The 24,458-nt window shown below is 35.6% G+C and overlaps 7 protein-coding genes across 7 annotated transcripts; 1 reads left to right on the forward strand and 6 right to left on the reverse strand. All coding sequences in view use genetic code 12, as the record gives it.

The window, feature by feature from the left end:
- Nucleotides 1–2,476: 2,476 nt before the first annotated feature.
- REP1 (Rep1p) lies at nt 2,477–4,915 on the forward strand (the record flags this gene model as incomplete). The annotated part of the gene is made up of 1 exon (XM_007374127.1): nt 2,477–4,915. One exon carries the CDS (start codon nt 2,477–2,479, stop codon nt 4,913–4,915), a length of 2,439 nt encoding a protein of 812 aa, XP_007374189.1.
- Nucleotides 4,916–5,911: 996 nt separating this feature from the next.
- POT1 (acetyl-CoA C-acyltransferase) lies at nt 5,912–7,225 on the reverse strand (the record flags this gene model as incomplete). Its single annotated transcript, XM_007374128.1, has 1 exon — nt 5,912–7,225. A coding segment is annotated over one exon (1,063 nt), but the record flags the coding sequence as incomplete, so codon positions are not given.
- Nucleotides 7,226–7,845: 620 nt separating this feature from the next.
- Nucleotides 7,846–8,710, reverse strand: SPAPADRAFT_60041 (uncharacterized protein; the record flags this gene model as incomplete). Its single annotated transcript, XM_007374129.1, has 1 exon — nt 7,846–8,710. One exon carries the CDS (start codon nt 8,670–8,672, stop codon nt 8,178–8,180), a length of 495 nt encoding a protein of 164 aa, XP_007374191.1.
- Nucleotides 8,711–8,812: 102 nt separating this feature from the next.
- Nucleotides 8,813–10,595, reverse strand: CHT1 (Cht1p; the record flags this gene model as incomplete). Its single annotated transcript, XM_007374130.1, has 1 exon — nt 8,813–10,595. The coding sequence occupies one exon, from the start codon at nt 10,276–10,278 to the stop codon at nt 8,911–8,913; it is 1,368 nt and encodes a 455-aa protein (XP_007374192.1).
- A 429-nt stretch (nt 10,596–11,024) lies between these two features.
- Nucleotides 11,025–11,729, reverse strand: SPAPADRAFT_49638 (uncharacterized protein; the record flags this gene model as incomplete). The annotated part of the gene is made up of 1 exon (XM_007374131.1): nt 11,025–11,729. One exon carries the CDS (start codon nt 11,727–11,729, stop codon nt 11,025–11,027), a length of 705 nt encoding a protein of 234 aa, XP_007374193.1.
- Nucleotides 11,730–13,223: 1,494 nt separating this feature from the next.
- SPAPADRAFT_49639 (uncharacterized protein) lies at nt 13,224–14,852 on the reverse strand (the record flags this gene model as incomplete). Its single annotated transcript, XM_007374132.1, has 1 exon — nt 13,224–14,852. The coding sequence occupies one exon, from the start codon at nt 14,850–14,852 to the stop codon at nt 13,224–13,226; it is 1,629 nt and encodes a 542-aa protein (XP_007374194.1).
- Nucleotides 14,853–22,985: 8,133 nt separating this feature from the next.
- Nucleotides 22,986–23,740, reverse strand: DAN4 (uncharacterized protein; the record flags this gene model as incomplete). Its single annotated transcript, XM_007374133.1, has 1 exon — nt 22,986–23,740. One exon carries the CDS (start codon nt 23,724–23,726, stop codon nt 23,115–23,117), a length of 612 nt encoding a protein of 203 aa, XP_007374195.1.
- Nucleotides 23,741–24,458: the final 718 nt, after the last annotated feature.

Consider the following 24,458-nt stretch of genomic DNA (forward strand, 5'->3'; position numbering starts at 1 on the left):
TCTATTACTCCACCATTCTCATATAATCAATTGCATATAAATTTTGTCACTACCATGTATTACTAGTAAGGTCAAATTTGTAAAACCAAGATTCGCCTCATATTTACTTTTGTAGTAGTTTGAGTAGTATTCGATGCTGCATCTCGTGCAGAAATACGAAACATTAACATGGGTAACGCACTTTTACCACAATAAACTTATCGCTTACGTAGGGGGGCGAAAAATTCCAAGAAAAACTATAACTAAACTAGCAAGATTTATTTTTGCTCCGCTTTCTCCCCTCACTAATCTCCAAGAATTATACCTATAGGTTCGAAGGATAACCTTCAACAAAGTGTTGTACAGCAATCCACTGTTTTGTGTAAAAAAAAAACTTGCTGCAACTGGTACTGCGATTATGCAAAGACTAATAGTCGCGCATATTCGCCTATTGGCTACACAATGATAAAGGGTTCCGGTGTTTCCATTATTGCTGTCAAAAAAAACAGCACTCTGTTTCAAAGATCATGAAACATACCCCTCCATATGCAAAGTCACATTTTCCGTACGTTGATGAAATTTATTGGTGGGATTGGCGTTTTTCTTGTGGTTCGGTAATTTTTCTTGGATGCATATACGCTAGCATGATCAAATCTATTAATCAATCGAGTATAAACTCCATTAATGTAATGATATACGAGATTTTCTTACACACCGGGCGAGACAATTGACAATAGCATGATAAAAATAAGAAACGATTGTTATTGATTTATTTTTGCAACCACTAGATGACTGAGAAAGTGTAAGTCTTGAATCAAGCAAAAAAAAAGTGAACAGCTTTAAAGACTGTTCTTACTGCTTACATTTACAGGCCAATACATCATGAGAGTATTATCCAGCTTCTATTTCAGTTATCCAAGCTGAAATGAAATTTTTGAATTCCTGGCTGGCATGCCTAGAAGTTTATATTTTTTTTTTTTCCTCTCCTTTTCCACAAGCACTTGCGAAGTATTCAAAAATTTAAACATTTCTTGGAAACCAAGTTATATCTTGACCGGATATTTATATCCACTAAGGCGAAAATGATCATCGGTTTTTATTAATGGGTTGGGCTTCACCCAAAACTAGTGGTTTTTTTTTCTTGACAGATCTGATATGTTCGTTAAAAATGAAAGTGTGATGGGGTTACATTGTTGGGTTTGGGAGATATTTTTTTAAATTCAATCGATATTTTTTTCGTTCTTTAGGTTTTGTGGCATAAAAAATTAAAAAAATAAATTGATATTCTTACCATCATACCTAGGTAAATATGCCATGATCATTGTAAGGAATGTGATTAAACATGACCTAATTTAGACACATAAATGAGTGGTATAGTGAATAATGAAATTGGGAAATTGATATATAAACATGTGTAGGGTGGCAGAGTTTTCATAAATTTTATATAACCTCTTCTTTTCTCTCTTACTCTTTAAAGTAATATATTTTATTAATACATCAATCCTTATAAAAAGGGATTCTATTTTTAATTCCATAAATTAACTAGTAGAGCTTCTACAAGATTAAAAAGTTGAATAGAAGTCCTACCAATTTTCCACAATACAAACTTTATTGTTATTTAAGGTTCCTTCCTTTGATTTGAATTACTTAAACGACAGATAATTCAATCAACCATAAACTTTATTCAATAACCTCGGTTAATCGAGTGACACTATATCAAAAGTTTAAACTTAAACTGCCCAACTCCGACGGTATTATAACCACAAGCAAAAAAGCTTATTTTGCAATAGAAGAGCTAGTTCCTTACGTCCATAATTACCGTGATCTGGACAAGAAAGTATATAAAAATTCTAGGATTTAGTGGGTATTAGATTTATTTTCAGAGATCCTCAAACTAATCGTATCTATTAGATCTTTGCATCAAGTTCGAACATTCAACCACGTGAGATCTAATCATTAGCTAGAGCCGTTCGAAATTTCAAGTTTCACAAAAGTAAATCATTCGATAGCCAAGCAATATTATTATTCAGCATTTGTTCACCCGTGTATACCAAGAATATTACACTTTCTGAAAAATCAAATAAGGTTTAAAAGAATTATTATTTTTTGTGGCAAGAAAGAAAGAAACATTAAATAATATTTTATTTTTTGATACTATTATTTTCGATTCCAGCCCAGAGAAAAAAAAAAAATTAAATTTTAGAATTAAGAATTATTTGAATTCAGACAGACAGACAAATCTAACCATTTGAATTTTTTTTTGTTGTTGGTACTATAAGTATAAACGCAAATCTAAAAGAACAAAGAAAAAAAAATAGACATTTTCTTCCATTCCACATATAAACAATATAATTTTATCTACTACAGAAGATATATACCTAAGGTAGATAATTTCTCATATTGTCATTGACATAGCATACACCACAAGCATAGACAGTCACTGCAATTAATTCTTAATTAAAATACCACTCCCTACCCCCCCACATACACATTAACGATGAATGACGCAACTACCAAAGACCAATTAGAAGATTTAGCGTCGTTATTTCTACCTGACATTCTCCACCCAATACATTCCGCTGGCAACACACCAGGAGGAACTAATCTCAAAACATCAGCAAGCACTGGTCATACGACGACATCAGCTAATCTTATCAAACAAGAAGAATATGATGGACTCAGTCCTGATTTTAATTTGCTACCACGAGATAGTATCGGTAGCTCCTCCAATACTCCTTCAGCTACCACTACAACTAATACTACTGCAACCAACACCACTAACTTTCAAGACTTTTTATCCAACAACAACTTCATCAATCGTAGCAACAACAAGAGCAATATGATGTCATCGTACATGATGCCTAATGACTCTCAATCAGACCAATTGTATTCACAACAACTGCAGCAGCAGCAGCAGCAACAACCACTGTACTCCCATGTCAACCACTACGCGCCGTACATACCGTATGAGGCTAATGCTGGAATGGCGCTGGCGCTGCTGCATCATGGTCATCACGGACATCAACAACAACACATGACTATGTCGTTGATTAATTCAACTTTTCAACCATATCCATCTCAACAGGGATCCAACCAAATGTCTCCACTGCCAATGCCCACTCAACAACAACAACAACAGTATGGATCATATCAATATCCCAATACTTTAAACTCTTCATTATCATCTACGTATCTTAATGGGTTATCCGGATGGTACCCAAGCAACAATAGCAGCACTACCAATTTTGACAATTTGATGACTACTGGAGGATATCAACAACAGCAACAACCACAACTGTATGTACCAGATATATTACAACAGCAGCAACAGCAATCAGCCCAGTCTCAACAAAACTCACAACCACAACAGAGTCAGTCAATGGAAGGAATTCAAATACAGTATGACGAACGTGAGTCTTCTTCTTCTCTACCCAAGAAGAAAAAAGTCAAAGGAAGAAGGAACAGAAACACAAAAGCTACTGATGTTGAGATTGACTACAAGCCTTTCAAATTAAAGAGATTATTAGACTTTAAGCAAAGCGGTGTTACTAGCAGTAATGACTATAAGTTAATTGACAAGGACAATAACGAAATCGAGATTGACTTTTGTGGATTTTTGAATGGAAGATTCTTGACTAATGATATTGACAACAATAATTACATTTTCACCAAGAATGAATTACAACGTGAATCAGGAGAGGAAACCGTACCTAAAGTTGTTAACAAAAAGGAAGATCCTAAAGTTATTTCATGTTATAGAAGAAATTACATTCAAATTTCCCTTAATGTGAACATTCATGGATTTAAAGGTTCCAACTCCAAGTTGTTGAAATTACAAACTAGTGAATATGGTTATACAATTACCAGAGTCATTAAATATTTCAAGATTGAAATATTGGCAGCTACAAATATATCTAATAGTAAGAATGTTCCTATTCTTATTAGAAACGACCCCAAGGATATTGAAAAGGATAAAGACAAAGATCTCAAGAAAAATGTTCAAGCTAATTATGAATACAAGGATGATTTGGTTAAACCAGGTCCAATTACTTCTCAAGAACACATTTTAATTCTTAATGATGAATGTCAGATTGAAAATGGTGCCATTGATAAGTTCTTTGTTATCAAGAAGTTACAATTCAAAAATGCCACCCCTAATAATGGGAATCTTACTTTCCAGAATTACTATCATTTAAAAATCAAATTGAGCTGTATAGTGGCTGATCTTTATTATGATGATTATATTGAGGAAGATGGAGCCATTGGCAATGATGCTTCAGCAGCAACTACAAACAACGGTGGTGATAACAATGAAATAATTTTAGCTGAATTGATCAGCGAACCAATAATTGTTCGTGGACGTAATCCTAGTTTCTATGCTGAAAGAAAGGATATCTTAATTAAGGGCAGGCACCCAAATTCCAGAGGTTCATTTAAGATGGCAACTCAACCTATTTCACATATTAATGTTCAAGTAGATGATCAAGACTTGGATTATCACGATGAAGATGACGAAGAAGGAGTTGCAGCAGGAGAAGATGAAGAGGCCAGTGGAAGTGGACCAGCTAACATGGAAGAAGACGATGATGATCAACATATACAGACAATCAATCCCGAAGAAGACAATAATGAGGATGATGGATCACCAATATCATTCAACAACGAAGAGCAAAGAGCAAGAGCTGGCCTGTTGGTTACTACCAATCTGCAAATTCCACCATTGGCATATTCCACCAATCAGTCTGCATTAGATGTGAAGAATGTCAAAAAGTACAAATATTTTCCAATTTCCAATGTGTATTATTTACCACCAATTAATGTTGTATATTTCCCTCATAGAGCCCATCAAAGTCAAAAAGGAGAGGAAGCCGATCCACAAGTTGAACCCGCAGTCGTTAATCATACTAAAAAAAGTTCAAACGTTTACTTCAAATAAAGTTTTAAGGTTTTAATATTATTTGTTCATCTTACAATGGAGTCTTTATTTTTTTATGTTTACAAAAAAAAATTGGTGTAAATAATTTTACTTGTAACTTTATTTAGATATGAATACAAAAATTAAATACTTAATAGTAAGACGTTAGTTGATGTAGTTGTATAAGAATGTGCCATAGAGCTGTTGTAAAAGTTGCAGTTTTTCAAGTTGGCTGGATGGACCACTACATCAGAGTGATTATAGGTGTACTTTCATCAAAAATCAGAAACGTTTCTGTCAATGCACACTTTCTAAAAACTTAACTTGCTGTACATGAAAACTAAACTAAATTCTTCAAGGATACCCCTTTCTACATTAGTTGGAATCCCTTGAGCCTTCGATTCGAAATTCATAATTTTTTTTATCAGGAATGATGACAACACAACTCTATAGTTTACAATTACATTGCACTTGCGAATTCGCTAATTTGAGACAGGTTTGGCAATATTGAATGACACATTTTTTTTTAAATAACTTAATTAGTGTCATATTCGGATCTTGGGTTTAGAAAGAGTTAAATCGTTATTTTAAAGCAAATGCAAAAGAGGCAAATTTGTACAAAAAGCTTAAAGTTTAAATTGATTAATTTTATTTTTCACTTCCCCTCTGAAAAAGTGTCTGGGTTTAATCATGTGTTAGAGATATAGCAACAAGTGTGGAGTATAATTGGAATGATTAAACGAAATTGATTCTTGAAAAATACCCAATCAATGCTTATCTTGACCGGTCAGACACAAAATTTAGGGATATATCATTGAGCACAAGGTCATATACACTGAAGACAAATAATTTTGGTCATTTTTTTTTAAGTAGGCCAACCGCTCAAAATATTGTAAGTCAAAAGTTAAAATTATTAGTTAAAAATATCACAATCTTTTGACTAAAGTATGTTTAAGAGATAAATCTGGTTCACCAGCCACAATTCAAGTCCAATAATACATCAAACCAATATTTTAAAATTCTCAATTGTAATATTAGTATAAACGGAATAAATAAAAATACTTCTTTACTCTCTAACAACAATAGAAGCTGCACCCATACCAGTACCGATACACATAGAAGTAAGACCAATTTCACCCTTCTTCAACAATCTCAAGATGGTAGCATATTGTCTAGCACCAGTGACACCTAATGGATGACCCAAGGCGATAGCACCACCATTGATGTTTAACTTTTCTTTTGGAACGTTACAGGCCTCAGCAGAGTAAAGACATTGAGCAGCAAAGGCTTCGTTGATTTCGAAAACATCAACATCAGAAACAGTTAAACCGGTTCTCTTTAACACTTCTGGAATGGCATAAGCTGGACCAACACCCATAATTTCAGGTGGAACACCAGCAACAGAACATGCAATGTACTTGGCTTGAATTTCGTAACCCTTGGCTTCAGCAACTGATCTTCTCATTAATAACACGGCAGCAGCACCATCAGAAATTTGAGAAGCGTTACCAGCATGGGTGGTACCCTTGAATGCTGGCTTGATCTTACTTAAGGATTCTGCAGTAACGTTTGGTCTTGGTCCTTCATCGGTATCAACAACGATTTCCTTTTCTTGGCCATCGTTTCTTAAAAGAGCCTTGATTGGTAAAATTTCATCCTTGAAGGCACCGTTCTTAACGGCCTTTTCGGCCTTTTGGTAAGAATCAGCAGAGAAAACATCTTGTCTTTCTCTAGAAATGTTATATTTGTTAGCAACATTTTCGTTAGTGTAACCCATAGGAATTAAACATTTAGCCATTTCAGGATTCTTAAGTAAAGATGGATCAACCTTTGGAGTAAGATTGGCAGCACTATAGTTCTTGGACATGGATTCAACACCACCGGCAATACCACAGTCAATTTCACCTACTCTAATTTTGTTGGCAATTTCAGAAATAGCCATTAAACCAGAAGAACAAAATCTGTTGATGGCAATTAACCCAGCAGTGTATGGGATACCAGCAGCTAAACAAGCACCTCTGTGTTCAGTGGCACCGGCGGCTTGGTTCAAGACATTACCCATAGCAACATCTTCAATCAAAGAAGGATCAACACCGGTCTTGTCAAGGAATTCTTTCAAAAAGTGAGTCAAGATGTATTCACTGCCGACATCCTTGAAACTACCTTTGAAACCTTTGGTAATAGCAGTTCTGTAAGCGGCAACAATGACAACATCATCAGGGTTCTTTTGTAAAAGAGCTTGCTTAGAGCTTGGGCTTAATTGTCCACTTAATTGGTTAAGTCTATCCATTTTATTGTAGTTATTAAAGATTTAAACTAATATCGTTAGTTGGATAGAAATGAAAGTTTTTTTTATCAAAGTTGAAAATTCATTGGGTTTTATATATTATCACCGTTGGCTTGTGATTATTAATTTTTTTTGGTTGCCCGCATTTAATTCTCCGCAATTCGCATAGTTTTCCGAGGAAAGTTAAATCTGAGTTTTTGGTAGTCCCGAGGTACAAATCATAAGTGACGTCCGACCTATATGCAGGAACCAGACATTGCAAGGGTTAACTGGAGTTAAATATAAACCGGTAAATGTGATATTAGAAGAGAGCCTGTATTACTTGGATTAGGTCCAGATTCAGAGCAAGCTAAATGGTTAGTTAGATGGAATTAAGACAAGCTTTAACAGGATAAATATTGCTAGCAGTTAATTCATTAATCTATTTCCGTGGGGTATCTAATCAGAAACCGTTATAATACAATAAGATACAAGTATAACTCTCTTAGTAAATCATTACTCCTTGTGGGGTTAGGCTTATCAGAATATCAAGGAACGTTATCCCGAACTCTCTAAAGAGTGGCAGGTTTGACGTGGGGTTAAACAATGATCCCGCTCGGAACAAAAAAACAAATTTTATGTAGGCAAAAAAAAATGGTCGACAAAAGTGGGGGACAGTGAAATTGCCGAAGGCTCAAGTAGCGACACCATACACATTTTGCATATCCTTCGGATATTTCCTAAACCTCTTTCAAGATTTTTTTTTCAGTCAAGATGGATTTAGCCAAGGGAAAGTTACTTACTAGCATCAACTGATAAGAAAATTTTCAATACTCCCACCCCGCTTTTATATGATTCACGATTAAGTTAAGCACAAACTGTAGTAGTTACTTGGCGATTTCTCTTACATGATATATTTTTCTTTATTCTTGGTTATCAAGAATAGTAATATCCATTAAATATATACCCAAAACAAAATTATAAATGTTACACATGATGAAGTAAAAAGGCAATTTCTCAATTCTCCTTCTCAAACAGAAATATTCCAATGAATGGTTCAATCCCATCTGGTCTCCCTTCAGGACATTTTCCTCTAAATATCAACGTAGGGGTTTCTTCTTGTATATATCCATCATCTTCAATTATGGCTTCTCCTTCTTTCTTGATATTGTCAGAGTTCTTACTTGTATCTACTCCCTTTGCTGTGGTGAATATTTTCGTAAAATCAATTCTCAACATTCCTTCATCATCAACAATTACATATAACTTGTATTTCTGATCAATCAAATCATTTGAATCATTATAATGAATCAATCCTTTTGTTGAACCTGTAATTAATCCCATAGTAGATCCAATCCCCATTAGATTGGTACCGTTGATTTTGATATAGACTCCACTGAGACCAAAGGGTGAACAATGGATTTCCAAGTCACATTCATTAGCATATTGGAATGCAATCTGTTTCTCAAGCACTGTAGGAGGGCTCGAACTTGATGATACTGCTGTGGTCATGCTTAAGTCTTATAGCTTCTTTTGTTAGTTTCAAAAAGGTAATGTATGAATTTTGTACTATCACGGTTTTTTTTTTTTTCTCTTGTCAGATCATGTATGTCGATTACGAAATAATTTCCATTACGAAGGATTTTTTTTTTATTACCGTAATTGGGCGGCTTGGTTAGACATGTTGTTATGACATAGTTGGTCTAAAAGTCTTTAAATCATCACATTGTTACTTAACATCTAAAAATATCTAAATAAATAATACAGAGATTAAACTGAATAATACAAGTCCCAAACGGGTGGTTAAATGAGTAGCACCACCTTGTGAAACCGTGGCAACTTCATCTCTTTTTTGTATTGGGCTATCTCCTAGTTGAGGGGTATTGGTTGGTGGTGGTACCAAAACAGTTGTTGTTAAAGTGACATAGACTTTATGGACAACATGTTGATGTCTTGGTGTGTCTGAAGTGGAATAAAGTGTTTGTAAAGTGGTAACTGTAGTAGTTCCTTCATCTGATTCTGTAGTTGCAGGTGCATCGGCGGGTATCCATTGGAAGGAAGATGTACTTGGTTCTTGAGAAGCCGGAGCCTCGGAACTTGGTGCTGGTGCAGGATATCCAAACTCTGCAGAAGGTGATGCACTGCTTGCTGGTACAACAGTTGAAGGTGCACTAAATGCGGGTGCACTATACGATGGAGCACTTCCACCGCTGCTTGAACCTAAAGCATTCTTACATCCACTAAGGAATCCATCGTTTTCACCTGAAGAAATATCCCAAATAGAAATACCACCAAATGATGGATCACCTTTAATACTGGAGACAGCTTGTTGTACTGTACTTAAATCAGCGTACCCTGAACCAGCAGAAGCAGTTGACCCTGGTAAACCAAGATATAACTTTATGTTCTTATTTGGCGAAGTGGACTTGGCATACAGACTCCAAGTGTCCCAGTTAAAGCTCCCACCCAAAGAACAGTAGTTGTTATAGAATTGAATAAATGCAAAATCAATGTCGACTTGAGATAAAATATCACCAACAGATTCATCAGGGTAGGGACATTGTGGAGCAGCTGATAAGTAGTAAGATTTTGAAGAATCAGAGTTGAAATATTGTCTTAGTTTAGCAGCCATTGCAGCATACCCGGTTTGTAGTTTGTTCTCCATATCAAAGTCAAACCCGTCTATAACAGCATCATCAAATGGTCTTTCGCTGTCACTTCCACCACCAAACTTATTCCACAATGTGGTTGCAAATGATTGTGCATCTGAATCAGAAGAGAAACCATAGTTTCCGGTTGCACCACCTAAGGAAAGCAACACAATCTTCCCCTGACTTTGACAAGATTTAATATCAGAACCAATTTGCGAACAATGCAATAAACCATCGCCATAAGTATCGCTACATTGATTAGCAAAGTTAAGTTCGAGATTTGGAAACCCATTCATGAAAGATAATATAATTATATCAGCTGCCGAGGAAGAGCAGTATGAGCCCAAAGACAGTTGGGAACCTCCAGCATTCTGACCCCAGTAAGCGGCGACATTGGAGTTGGAGTTGGCATTAAACGCTATGACCGTTGATAATATGGTAAGGATCGAGATTATTCGAGTAAGCATTGCTTATCTTAGTTTGTTATTTACAGATAGATATTTCATTATACAAAATTACTTAGAATAGACAAATATCTATCAATATATAGTTGAAAACTATCCTGACGCAAATTACTGCAAAAGGTGTAGCAAATTAGAAAGGGGGGTGTTTGTTTAGATTGCAGAAGGTCAGATTCGGTTACATCACAATGTAAATCGACCAGATACGGTGAAAATCAAACAAAATAATACGCCAAGGGTATTTACAATTAACTCGAAAGGGGAATATAAAACAATATCTCAAACATCGGTTGACAACCTTCGAATCACGTAAATATCAATCTAATTAATTATTATTTGCCAATTTACCAAGAAGGGGTAAACGCGCGTAGCAAACAACCAAAACACTAAACGCGCTTTGACTGTTTCAGGAAATGTTTTTTTAGGGTGATGCTGCATCGCGAAATCTAAATTTCATTGTTCTCTCATTACCTTTCCCAATTGGGAATAGATCAGATTTTGTACGTTTCGAAGGAGTTCCACAGGTGATGGAAGTACATAATCTTATTTTCAAAACATGTTTTCCATTTGATGGGGTGTTTAACGAAGCGTGTCGCGACTGTTTCAGAAATTACCGTGTATTATATGATGTCATTTAATTAATACTCTAGCGTACATATAAGCTATATTTGATTGAATACAAGCGAATAATAAATCAAAACGAAACTTTATCTTGTTACATAAAAAAAAATACACACACACACACAAATGCTTTAAAGCATAGCAATAGCTACCAAGAACAATGAACCAGCTCCCCAAACAGCAGTGCCAGCAGCTCCAGTCAGGGATTCAGATTTCGAATTAGGTTCGTCTGTTGCACTAGAATCGCTTGTTGTTTTTGTGTCTTTATCAGTAGTTTTTGTAGCCGAACCACTTTTGTCAGTTTCAGACTTGTCTTTATCAGTGGTTTTAGAATTCTTGTCCGAGGTCAAGGTTTTAGAATCCTTGTCAGTTTCAGATTTGTCGCCAGTTGTAGTTTTGGTTTCCTTATCATCTGACTTGTCTTTGGTTTTGCTGGATTGTTTATCATCATCAGAAGTCTTGTCATCCTTAGAAGTTTCTATACCATCATCAAAGTCAGTATGTACTTTAACTGCTTGACAGTAGTTTTTCTTTAATTGGGTGGGGTCTTCGGCAGAATTACTTCCACGGTATTCATCACAACCTTTAACACAAGTGCTTAACAATTCCCAATATTCATCTCCGAGACGGCAAACACATTCATTTACGTCAAGGGCATTATTAGATTCGTATGTGTCTTTGCATTGCTTCACCTGCAAATCTCCTGCTTTGACACAACTTTTACCACATTCTTCATCTTCGGCTCTCTTTAGCAATTCTATTGTTTCTTCCGTAAATGGGACAAAGTTGGAAGCAACAGTGACAGTGGCATAAAGAATGAGAGAAGTTAACTTCATGATTTTAAAATAATATTGCAAAAAAAAATATCAAAAAAACCAAAAAAATAACCAAGCCAATCATATACTTCAAAGGATTTACTAAAGGAAAATCGCCAGGTTTAAATAATGATTGAAATTTCAGAGCATGTGAGTCGGTTTAAGTTTTGTTAATTCTGGGCGTCAATGTGATTAGATTATTTAGTCCATACATGTTTTCTTGGAACTAGTTGCGCAACTGTGCATCATCTATTTTTAAGGTTGTGTAGCTATATCGTGAACGGACCCCTTCCAAAAATAGCATCAAAACCACCAGATTTATAAATAATTGGTTTTGTTGCCGTTTCAATTGGACTCGGAATGAGATAGTTGTGTTACCTATTCAAGCTAAATCAGCACGATTTTCGTAAAGACAGAAGTTTTTTTTTTTCTATTGTTGGGTGGATTACTCTCCATTTAACTCTGATAACAAACTCGGCTGATTACAATACAGAAGTGCGACATGTTTCATCATAAAATTTATAAATGTGGATGAATTGTAATCTTAATTGCGTGGAGAAATTTAGTATTACGTTCACACATTAAACACGGAGCTTGCCACATAAAATCGGGTGAGGGGAAGTCTCGAAGGTGGCATGCCAACCAGGTGACGATAATTGAACATTATGCCTCCCCCTAATTATACTAATTTATTCTAGACCAGATCTTAATTAGTGCAACTGCAAGGTAAAGTATAACATTGTTACAGTTTGCTTACTCCTAGTTGTGTTTTAAATCTAAATTACAAATCCTTTTTGGAAAAGATTCAGAACTACCTATTGCAAGTACAATTGCTTATACATTCCAAGTTATGAAACCAAAATGGGAGTCAAAATTGTGTAATAAATTTTCGAAGAAATATAAACTTTGACAAAGTGTTGTATTTTTATAGTCGTTAACTGCATACTACTCCTAATATTTTTTTACATCACCAGAAAATCAAGAATAACAACCAATTTATGAATTGTTTACCTTGTAATTTCTCAGATTGAAAAGTCAGCCTGATCATGTACCATATTGAATATAAAAAAGTATTAATGGTATCAACTATTCATTGTTGTATTGAACGAAGTTGAATTTTTTAAACAACAATCCATTATTAAATCAATTAACCTTGAAGATCGAGAACATAGAACTATGTCACCATTGGAACGGTTATAACATTATCTGTCAAATAAGAATTTCATGATCATGAAAAGATTTATCAGTAGTCTCATGATTGAAACTAAAGAATATTCCAAACTTGAAGTTAAAGTTGATCTATCAGACACAACTACTACTAGTTTAGCTGAAAACAAGAGTTTTGATGGATCCCACAAATTGATACCAGACATAGATTACTTGGAAGAACATTAGTATATTTAAATATAAACTGTTATATTGAACAGTATTTGAATTCAAACTGAAAAATTAGAAGTATTTTAAGCATTACGATTATTTGAATTAATTTATTATTTATACACAAATTTATTGACATTAAATCATGAAATAGTTGATTAAAAGTCCCGTTAATAAAGCAAAATTATTTGCTGAAACAAAGTGTGCTGATCCTTGCAAATAATCTTCTTCTGATGGTAATGGAGAAGTTGGTTGTGCTGCAATTGATTCTGATTCAATTGGTGGCACTTGTGAATTATATGGATCTTCCTCTATTTGTTCATACTCATGTGGAAGTTCTGATTCTAAAGTAGGATCATTAGCCAGAGAACTAATGTATGAAGTTTCAGGTATATATGATTCAACTAATGTGGTAACAACAACGGTTGAAGTGATTTCTGAAGTGGATCCTTTGTCAGTTTCTGTGAAGATAGTATTTTCAGTTGATTGTTTAGTAACTGGTGATTCTGGATCTTGACTTGTTGGCTTTGGATCAGGGTCTTCAGTAGTTGGTACTGGATCTTGAGTGGTAGGTACTGGATCTTGAGTGGTTGGTACTGGATCCTCGGTTGTTGGTTCAGGATCTTCAGTTGTAGGTACTGGATCTTCAGTAGTTGGAACTGGATCTTGAGTGGTTGGTACTGGATCCTCGGTTGTTGGTTCAGGATCTTCAGTTGTAGGTACTGGATCTTCAGTAGTTGGTACTGGGTCTTCAGTAGTTGGTACTGGATCCTCAGTTGTAGGTTCAGGATCTTCAGTTGTAGGTACTGGATCTTCAGTAGTTGGTACTGGGTCTTCAGTTGTAGGTACTGGATCTTCAGTAGTCGATTCTGGATCTTCAGTAGTCGATTCTGGATCTTCAGTAGTAGGTTCAGGTTCCTCAGTTGTAGGTTCTGGATCTTCAGTAGTAGGTTCAGGTTCCTCAGTTGTAGGTTCTGGATCTTCAGTAGTTGGAACTGGATCTTCAGTTGTTGGAACTGGATCTTCAGTACTTGTTTCAGGATCCTCGGTAGTAAATTTAGGATCCTCGGTAGTTGTTTCAGGTTCCTCAGTTGTTGGCACTGGATCCTCAGTAGTTGGATCTGGTTCAGGTACTTCGGTTGTTGTTTCTGGTTCTGGTCTTGGGGCATTGCATTGGGGATCCCAATAGACGTTAGGAGCATCTGTTAAGCCGTCAACTGGACAATCAATTAGGTATTGAGCATAAAATGATTTTGTGGTAGTTTTGCAATACTGATCGATCCAACTATTATCATCCTTTTGACACCAGACATATTCTAATGTGAAAGGGGTAGAGCTGTCGAATCTTCCCGTTTCTTCAGCAAGCATTAACCAGGTGACAGAAAAATGTTGTTCAGCTGACCCTACCTTGTCAACCTTTTTAGTTTTGTTAAATAATTCTATTTTGCCGCCGAGATAATCACCTGGACTCTGTAATCCTTTGAGATAAAGAGACGATAATGCAGCTTTTGTGATGGAGTTTCCCATCATAAATTCAACCTCGACTTGATAGACATTATCGTAAATCCATTTGACTGAATTAAATTGTGCCATGCTTAAAGGCGGATATCCAAGAGATTTTGCTCTTGCTCCAATAACCACTGGACAAGAAGCACTGTTGGATTTGCATGTAGCAACAGGTGTAGGCTTGGGCGTAGGTACTACTGTAACAATTGTATGTGAATATACAGCAAGTATAAAATAAGTTAATAGTATGATAATCTTCATGTTAGTTTTGTATTATGGTTTGGTTTTGAATATAGAAAAACAATTATAGATCTTAGAAATGTATGCTGTATTTATATTCCAACATTCCCGAGATGCTTAGGCGCAGTGGTGAGGAACCTTGATGATGTCATTGGCAAAATTTGATCAGATGTTTTCTTTGTGATGTCACTGTTTAGGTTTGGTCATTCTAGTTGTTAATAGAAATCAATTGGTAGACATTTCAGGGCTGCGAAAGCGTTTTGGTAAAAAATATCTGAGTTGAAATTATTTTTTTTTTGTTACCTGCACGTCAATATTTTTTAGATCCTTATTTTTTGTACCGCCACGGCGTTTAGAAGGACAACAAAACTAATTTAGAAACTTCGTAAAGTTGAATATCGAAGCAGTAATCTGTGCTTTCAACGATCAATGACCTATAAGTTCTAACATAGTAGTAAAAGTAAAATCAATTATCTCAATCCAAATATAATTGATTTTGATTAAGCTTATTCGAAAGTGGAGTATTTGTTCATATTATTTACGACCGATAGATAGTTTTGACATAGGTTAATGACTAATTACTTCTGCACAAATCATTCCATTTACTGCAAGGACGCCATGATGTAATTATATCGACATAAACGATTGCCCAGAAATTTGGATTATGAATGGCCCTGTTCTTCCGTGACAATGAGCGATGACAATATTTTTTTTCCCCCGAGGCTCATGCATATCAGCTGCATAAAATTTTTTTTTCTATAAAATGTACATGTTAGAATCATCGAAAATACACTCTTTTATGTTCATTACATTGGTAGAAGGTAAACCATAGGTGTACTTTAATTCTGAATAAATTTGCAGGAAGAATCGTCCAGGTATTGTAAAATTTTTCGCAAGACGGAATATCTGGAACCCTTGGTTCTGTATGATACATGACCCCTGCAGGTTTGTGTCTTCGTTATTAAAAAATATTGACAACATAAAAAATAACTAGAAATTATTTTTGGTCAGCTCGGGTATCACTCAGCCTGCAAAACTGCACCCACCAAAATGGCAGTAATTATAACAAATCTGGATATGTACGAGGAATGACGTCTTTGATCAGCACAATATTATAAATGACAACGGCGTTTTAGAAGTAGTAATCGATCTGATAATGTTTCTGCAAACTAATGCAAGGAACCGTTTGTGCGATTGAGAATTGTATGGATAGAGAGTCATTTTAAACATCAAGGTGCAGCATACAGTCTATGTTCTTTGATCAATCATTTCTCAAGAAGGAATCAAGCCAATTGGATTGCTGTTCTTGGCTAGATATAATTACTGCCACAAATTTCCCCCGCGTTGCACATCTAAGTTTATGGCGTCACGTATTTTTCTGGGGTACCATTTTGCGCTCGGTCCGGTTTGCAAAAAAAATAATTGATTTTTTGTGTTTACCATGTGAAATAGTTAACATGGAAGATTATTATTAGAAAAGATGGCACAAAAGAAATTTCAACAAGTCATTGGTTCAAATTAAGACCTGAGTTACGGTGTAATTAAAATATCTGTGCCTTAAATTGGTCATACGTAGAACCGTATCTGTGTGAATGACACAAAACTATGTTGCATATTTTAAGACAAGTAAATTGCGTGTTCTCTAGATGGATGTTACGGATCTGAAGTACAATAAACCAAAGATTCTAGCTATGTTAGTGCTTACTAATGGTAAAATTTATAAAGAAAAACAGAAGATAAGGAAATTGATTTATTGTCTCTTTTGTAACAAAAGCAATGAAATTGATATTAGTACCTAATATTGTTTGAAGGAATTTTACCCAATGGCGATCGTGTCTAAGCTAAGGTATGATCTGGTTTGACCAACTAAATATGAAGGGTCAATTAGACGAAATAGGTAATGGCCTGATCACTTTCCCTCTAATATTTTGTTTTTATAATGACGATTCATCGACTGCTTTCCATGAATGATCAAGTCGACGTAACCCTACATTTCTCCATATTCTAATTATAGATATGTACCTTAATATCGTCAAAGCATAAATAGAAATGACATTTGGAGTGTTGCTTTTTATAGGAAATTATTTTTTTTTTGACATCTTGCGCATGCAGATTATTCGGATATTTTTTCTTTTTCTTTTTCCCAGTTTATCCGAGACCGGAAAAACTAAAGCTCATATGTGGTGGGAGGCATTCTTAGTAAAACTCAATACGAAAGGTCATTCGCTGCTTGGAATAATCCAAAACCAAGAATAGTAGAAATCCTATCATATATAAATATCTTTCTCTTACTATGCGAAAATACAATTCTAAGGTGGGAAGATACAATCTGTAATCCAAGTTTACAACTACACTACGATAAGTCGTTATTTGGAATCAAATAAACTCAAATATCTACAATTGGTTAACCATGAATATTGATACGTATACATCAATTGACTAGAAATCAATATAAAACTAAATACAGAATTAGGTGATCATCAAATTAAAATTACATTAAGGAAAAGACAAACAAGGATCATTGGACTTTGGGAAACATAAGATGCAACATTTTCGTAATACACAATTTGTGGAGAATTATCAGCGACTGGATCTGTAGATACTGGAGGGGAATTATCAGTGAGGTCTTCATCTGGCTTTTGTAATTGATCTAAACCTTCGTGTTGATCTGCCATAGCAAATGGTGTTGTATCGGTAGTAGCTTCTGCAATTTCATGTTCTGGATCTATTGAATCTGGGTCATTTTGAGAACCGGAAGAAGTGGCTTGTGATATTGGGTCTGGTTTAATTGGAGCATTTGATGAAGATCCTTCGGATGTTGGATATCTAGCGCCAGAGTTACCTGGAACCTGTGAGGAAGATCCTTCGGATGTTGGATATCTAGCGCCAGAGTTACCTGGAACCTGTGAGGAAGATCCTTCAGATGTTGGATATCTAGCGCCAGAGTTACCTGGTACCTGTGTGGAAGATCCTTCAGATATTGGCAAGGATGTTACATAGGTAGTAGTACTTTCGGTAATGGTTACTATGGTATAGCTGAGGGTGTTGCCATTGACTTCCTGTGAACCTAATGTTGTAGCAGGTTTATTTTCATTACTGGAACCAAGAATGGAATTAGTTTCTTCAGGTTGTAGTAAGTTTGACAGAGACTCAATGGTCAGTAACCTTGCTGGAGTAGCATTGCTTTCTAAGTTTCCCGTAGCGTATTGAGATTGGCTTAAAGGAATGGTTTCAGTAGTGATATATGTGTAATGTGGTGCTGTGACAGTTATAATTTTAGTGGTAAAAGATTGTGCATATTCACTTGCCAATGGATCAACATTAATAGTTTCAGTATTAGTAACAACAGTGGTGGCAGGTTTCCAAATTGTGTATGTGGATAAGTAATCTGATGTAAATTCCGTGGTATAGGTTTCAGAGCCAACAATCTTAGTACTGATATAACTGATTGCAATTGTGGAAGTTTGAACTGATGGAATGGTTGTAGTTATTGTTTTTGTTACAATAGTGATTCTGTTGTTGGAAATATTAGCTGATGATATTTTGGTTTCAGATGGATCCATAATAGTAGATTCTCCAGCATAGACAGGATTTGATTCATTACTTTGAGTTAATGTTGTATATAAAGTTTCATCTGAACTTGATTTGGCAATCTGTGATGAAACTGGATTGTTTTGTTGTCCCAGGGATGAAGAAGCATTTGTGTTTGTGGTGAAAGTAGGTTCTTTAGGAGAGCTGATTGTAGAATCACCTGGATTTCTTTCTGATGTTTCAGTGTAAGAATTCATTTCAGGATCACTTGAAGTGATTGCAGGGTCTGATGGTGAGGATTGACTAGTAACTTCAGAATTCATTTCAGGATCACTTGAAGTGATTGCAGGGTCTGATGGTGAAGATTCACTATTGGCTTCAGAATTCAATTCTGAAGGCACCAAAGTAGATGTTTCATGATAGCTAGAACTAACATCTGGTTCTATTGGAGTTGTTTGGACTTCAATTGGATCAGATGTTGTAGCTTGTGATAATTCTTGGCTTGTGACTTCTGGATTGGGTAAGACTGATTCTGTTTGCAAAACTATATCGGTAGATTCAACATCAGTAACATGTTCTTGAGGTAGAGAATGTTGTCCTCCTAACTCACCTCCTTCGAAATAACCATGTTCAGGGGGGTTTGACGATCCAAGTTCAGTTGTTGACGATTCAAGGGGTAAATTTTCTGTGGTTTTTTCCCCAGATTCGGAAACTTCCAGATTTTGTTGCGATTGTGTAGGATCTGCACTAACTGGATCTTGTGAAGTAGCAGGGTCTTCTACCAACGTGGTTTCTATTCCATTTTCCTCTGAGACCGTCTCAGTTGATAATATCGAGGTTGTTTCTGGCTCAACCGGAGGGTCAACAACTTGTGAATTAGATTCGGTTTTCAAGCCAATACTTGATTCACTTTCATATAACGATGGTTCAACTACTGAAGTAACAGCTTGTTCTTCCGATTGAACGGTAGTTTCTGGATCAGTTTCTTCAGTGGAAGCTTCATATTCCAGTTCCAGTTCAACTGTTGTAACATCAGCAGGTATCTCAGATACATGCCATGGTTCTAACAGAGACATGTCTTGAACAGTTGTGGATTCAAATTTTAAATCAGTGGTTGGTTCTTGAGATGATTCTGTAGTAAATTCGGCATCTACTTCAGTGGATTTAGTGGCTAATTCAGATGTGAATTCTACATCAGATTCAATGGTTGATTCAAGACTAGCTTCAGTTGATTCATCAACTGGTTCAGTAGTGGAGTCATCATCTACCTCGGTTGTAGGTTCAATGGAAGGTTCCAATGTTTCAATAGTATTTGTTTCTGGCTCATCCTTTTTGGTTGGTTCTTCTGAGGTGGTTGGTTCTTCTGAAGTGGTTGGTTCTTCTGAGGTGGTTGGTTCTTCTGAAGTGGTTGGTTCTTCTGAAGTGGTTAGTTCTTCTGAAGTGGTTGGTTCTTTTGAGGTGGTTGGTTCTTCTGAGGTGGTTGGTTCTTCTGAAGTGGTTGGTTCTTCTGAAGTGGTTAGTTCTTCTGAAGTGGTTGGTTCTTCTGAAGTGGTTGGTTCTTCTGAAGTGGTTGGTTCTTCTGAAGAGGTTGGTTCTTCTGAAGTGGTTGGTTCTTCTGAAGTGGTTGGTTCTGGCCTTGGTGCACCACAACATGGTTCCCAGCACACATTTGGAGCATCAGAGAAACCTGACAGGGGGCAATCTATTACGTATTCAGCGTAAAACGATTTGTCAGTATTTTTACAATATTGGTCGATCCAACTATTATCAGATTGTTGACACCAAATATATTCCAATTGAAATGGAGTGGAGCATTCCAAACCCCCAACCTGTTGGGCTTCCATTAACCAAGTCACAGCAAAATGTTGTTCTGCTGTGTTAACCTTGTCAACTTTTTTGGTTTTGTTAAACAATTCTATCTGACCATTTAAGTAATTGTTTGGGGAACTCAACCCTTTCAAGTAAAGACTGGATAAAGCAGCTTTTGTTATAGAATTTCCCATCTGGAATTCAACTTGAACCTGGTATACGTTATCATATACCCAGGCGACATAAGTGAACAGAGCAGCCAGAAATGGGGGATATTTGAGCGACTTTGCTCTTGCTCCAGTAACACAAGGGCATTGGTTAACATCATCAACTGGATCGCAAATAGCAACCGGAGTTGGTTTAGGAGAGGGTAAATTAGAGACCAACGTGAAGGCGTGGACTGAAAGTATAAAGTAGCTTAGCAATATAAGAGGATTCATTGTTTGTGTTGTATGTTATTGTTATTGATGAATTTACAAAAGGAGATGAATCAATTTAGGTGGGGAGGAATACTACATTTATATACGTCTGTGAAATGACCCTATGAACCATTCAATTGAATAACTACGAACAAGTCACCATGATATTGCCAGTGGATATATGTTCCGCTGCTCTTAAAAAATAACGTGATATTAGCGCGCAAAATAAATTATTTGGGGCGACATAAATATTTCAAAAGTTCGTACTCCATGTATAGAAAGTTCTACCACCTCGGAATAATGCGGAACAATCGGACTATCATGTTCTCCGTTAGATTGATTACCAAATTGAGTTTTTCATAATATATGATGCTATCATAATCAGAAAGTTACAATCCTGATTTTTTTTTTGGTAACCTATTGCAAACTGGTCGTGAAGTACTAGATAGTTATTCTTATCATCTTTTCTGAGAATACTAAACTAGTGCGGTTTAATTACAGTCTAAAATCCCAAAACTATGCTGGCTCGCCTCCTAAACTAAAATTAACCTCCGCATTGTATGCATTCGTTTGAAATTTCTTTTACAAACCGTCACACCCTTTCTTTTTTTTTTTGTCTTTACTATTACATCACTTTTCCAACAGGGTCAATTTTCTCTTTTTTTTTTTGTATATTATTCAATTTTGTGGATCAATATCTGGAGGAGTGACTCTAGCATGTCTTTATGATTCAATTTTCCAGAAATTTTGGTTTGTTTATTTAATTTTTTTTACTGTTTTAGTACCAGCTCTGCAGTAACGGAAATGCTGGAACAATATCTAAATAATATTCCCCACCCATTTAGATTATTTTTCGTAAGTATTAAAAAAATAATTTCCCTACATGCATATGGTGGAAAAAAATAAAGCGACCCTCTTGGTCACGAATCCTGAACCGAACTGTTTCGGATAAGTCTTTCTAGAAGCTTATTACATTTAGAAAACCATATACGCGGCAAACCATTTCTTCTTCCGCATATATATTTATCCTAAACGCCGTGGATATTGGAGATATGACGCCTCTGTGAATCATGTACATCGGTTTATTTATTAAAGAGCATGCATTTCTAGCCAGAACCAAAGGCTTAGTATCGCCAATACGAATTTCCAATGAAGTTCGTATCTTTCGGTTATATCTGGACAAATGTAAAACTATTTATACAAAGACTAAACCTGTAGTTACAAATGGGACAATATATCAGTGCCAAACTAATGTAACCACTTCGTAAGGTCCTTACCAATACAGTTTATGAGAAAAAGCTATAATGGTTTATTTTCAACTTAATGTGAAAAGAACATGATGCTAATGATAAAAGAACTATGTCAAGGTAGGAGAAAATATTATACTCGGTTTATGTTATACACCTTCTACAAACCTCGGGGGCTGATGATAAATTAAGATTTTGTTCGTATAAAGTTGCATTAATTCAAGACCATAGGCGGTTAATTCGGTTGTACTTATTTTATTTTTTAGTCCAACCATCATAATTGTAGGGATGCCACGGAACAAGTTTGAAATGTTTTTTCCGCCTCGTATTTTTCAGTCAAGGATCGTTCGGAACCGGGACAGAAATTTTCTTTTTATTTTTTTATTGCGCATTTGTCCGAACAGGGTAATATAGCGTATGAGCTTGTTGTAACCAGGAATCTCGAACGTTTGGATCTAATACAAGCTTATTATTTTGAATTACGAAAATTCTTAACAAAACTGGAATATCTTCCGATCCGAAGTGATGCAATTTATTCTGCAGATAAACATACGTAGTTGTTATTCCCAAAACACATCAACTTAGTATTTTCCAATAAATTAAAATACCCTTATAATTGGTATGCTTAGCCATTAGAAGTAAGCCGCCTGGAGTTTAGAACGGGTGTAGGAAAGTTGTAACTATACATAATATTAAATTTTTTCTATAGATTATGAGCCCGATTTCTTATTGAGTTCCATTCCAATCTGTATAACTAGTGTTTCGCCTATTAAATGTTACTTTCATGGACAAGATATATTTGGGTAATTTTATTACCTAGCAACAGAACTTGGAATAGATATTATTACATTTATTACTAAGAAATTCAACTCCAAGAAAACTATTTCATATAAAAACTAACACATTTTAAATGAAACATTAATTAGATACAAAAACACCCACATTAGAATATACCACTTTTATTGTTCACCCATGAACAATGTCGAAGTATCACAAGAAAGGGGTTAAGTCTGACAAGTCTGCACTTCTCCTAAATCTCCACCCCCTTTTTTCGATCCAATTATTTTTTTTTTAATTCTTATTTTTTAAGCATCCTCGAAGTTGGTTCTGCCCCACGTTCCAAAATTAGAAGCTTTTTTTTTTTTGTTGCATTCCAATCAAAATTCAATTATATTAGAGGAAATACACAATACACTATTAATATTAGCTAAATAATCGTCCTGCGACAGAAAGATAATCTATTTCATTTGTAATTTTAATTTCCTAAATCAAGCACCTTAGAGAATAGCAGCAGCAACAAGGTAGATCAAAGAACCCAAACCAGCACCAGCGGCACCGTTCTTAGTACTAGTAGTGGAATCAGTTTCAGCAGCACCAGTAGCAGAACCACTTCCAGTAGTTTTAGTAGTAGCAGTAGTACCAGAAGAAGCCTTGGTGGTGGTAGTTTCAGCAGATGTGGTGGCCTTGGTGGCAGAACCAGAACCAGTGGTTTTGGCAGAGGAAGTAACATCCTTAACACCTTCGGTGGTACTAGCATCATCAATTTCAGAACTTGCTCCTGAGGCATATGGAAGAAGAGCATCACATTGATACTTTTGTAAACTGGCAGCGTCATTCTTTGGAGCATGAGGACTGAATTCTGGACAACCTTGAACACAGTTACTTAAGGTTTCCCAGTAGTTTGCATCTAATTTACAGGTACATTCACCAATCTTTAATGAGTCTTCGGAAAGGTTTTCTTGTTTACAGGAGGCCATTTGTAAGGCAATAGCATCAGCACAAGGACCTTCAGTCACACATGGTTCTTGAGTGGTTGAGGTGGAAGATGGTTTGGCGTCTTGAGCAGCAACTAAAGCAGTTAATAAAGCGAGGGCAGTTAAATATTTCATTTTGGTTATATAGTAAAGTCAGAAAAAGAGATTTTAAAAAAAGTATTACAAGGAATAGGGGATTTTTTTACTCTTTATATATTGGCCCAATTGAGTGGGCAAAGACGAAGTTTGAACATTTTTCATTGTGTGATTTAAAGTTATTATTAGAAATAGTAAATCTTTAATTTAGTTTAATTTTCTTACTCATTGTTAACTTGCAACAATGACACAAATGCAAGGAATTTTTTTTTCGCCCACCTTGTTATTAAGCCATGGGAGGGCAATATTGCCACATTGAGTATATTACACATACTAAATCTGCAGGTAATATAAAGATACAAGATAAAGGTGATCTGTAAAACAGGTACGCCCCTTTTGAATCACTGTCTTTTAAAATTAGCAATTTGGGACTATGATCTAAACTCTTGTTTTGGGTGGGAATATACTGGCCAACAACCGTCTAATTTAAGACCAAAATTCAATGTTGAGACGGATAAACCTCGCAAAGATTTGTTAAGGGGATTATTTTTTTGACTACTCGACAACTATTTTTTTCTGGTGCAACCCGAAAATGGAAATAGGAAAACACATTTCACGTTTTTGTGTACCTTTTTTTTGAGTTGGTTACAACTACAATTCTTAGATGAGATATGATCGTCACGAGTTCAAAGATGTTATGTAAACAGCGGAGATTGCATTACGATGATCAATAATAATCAATCTAGTACTTCTTTACTTAATGATGGAGGT

The sequence above is a fragment of the Spathaspora passalidarum genome, assembly GCF_000223485.1.
Source record: "Spathaspora passalidarum NRRL Y-27907 unplaced genomic scaffold SPAPAscaffold_2, whole genome shotgun sequence".
Classification (NCBI taxonomy): Eukaryota; Fungi; Ascomycota; class Pichiomycetes; order Serinales; family Debaryomycetaceae; genus Spathaspora; species Spathaspora passalidarum.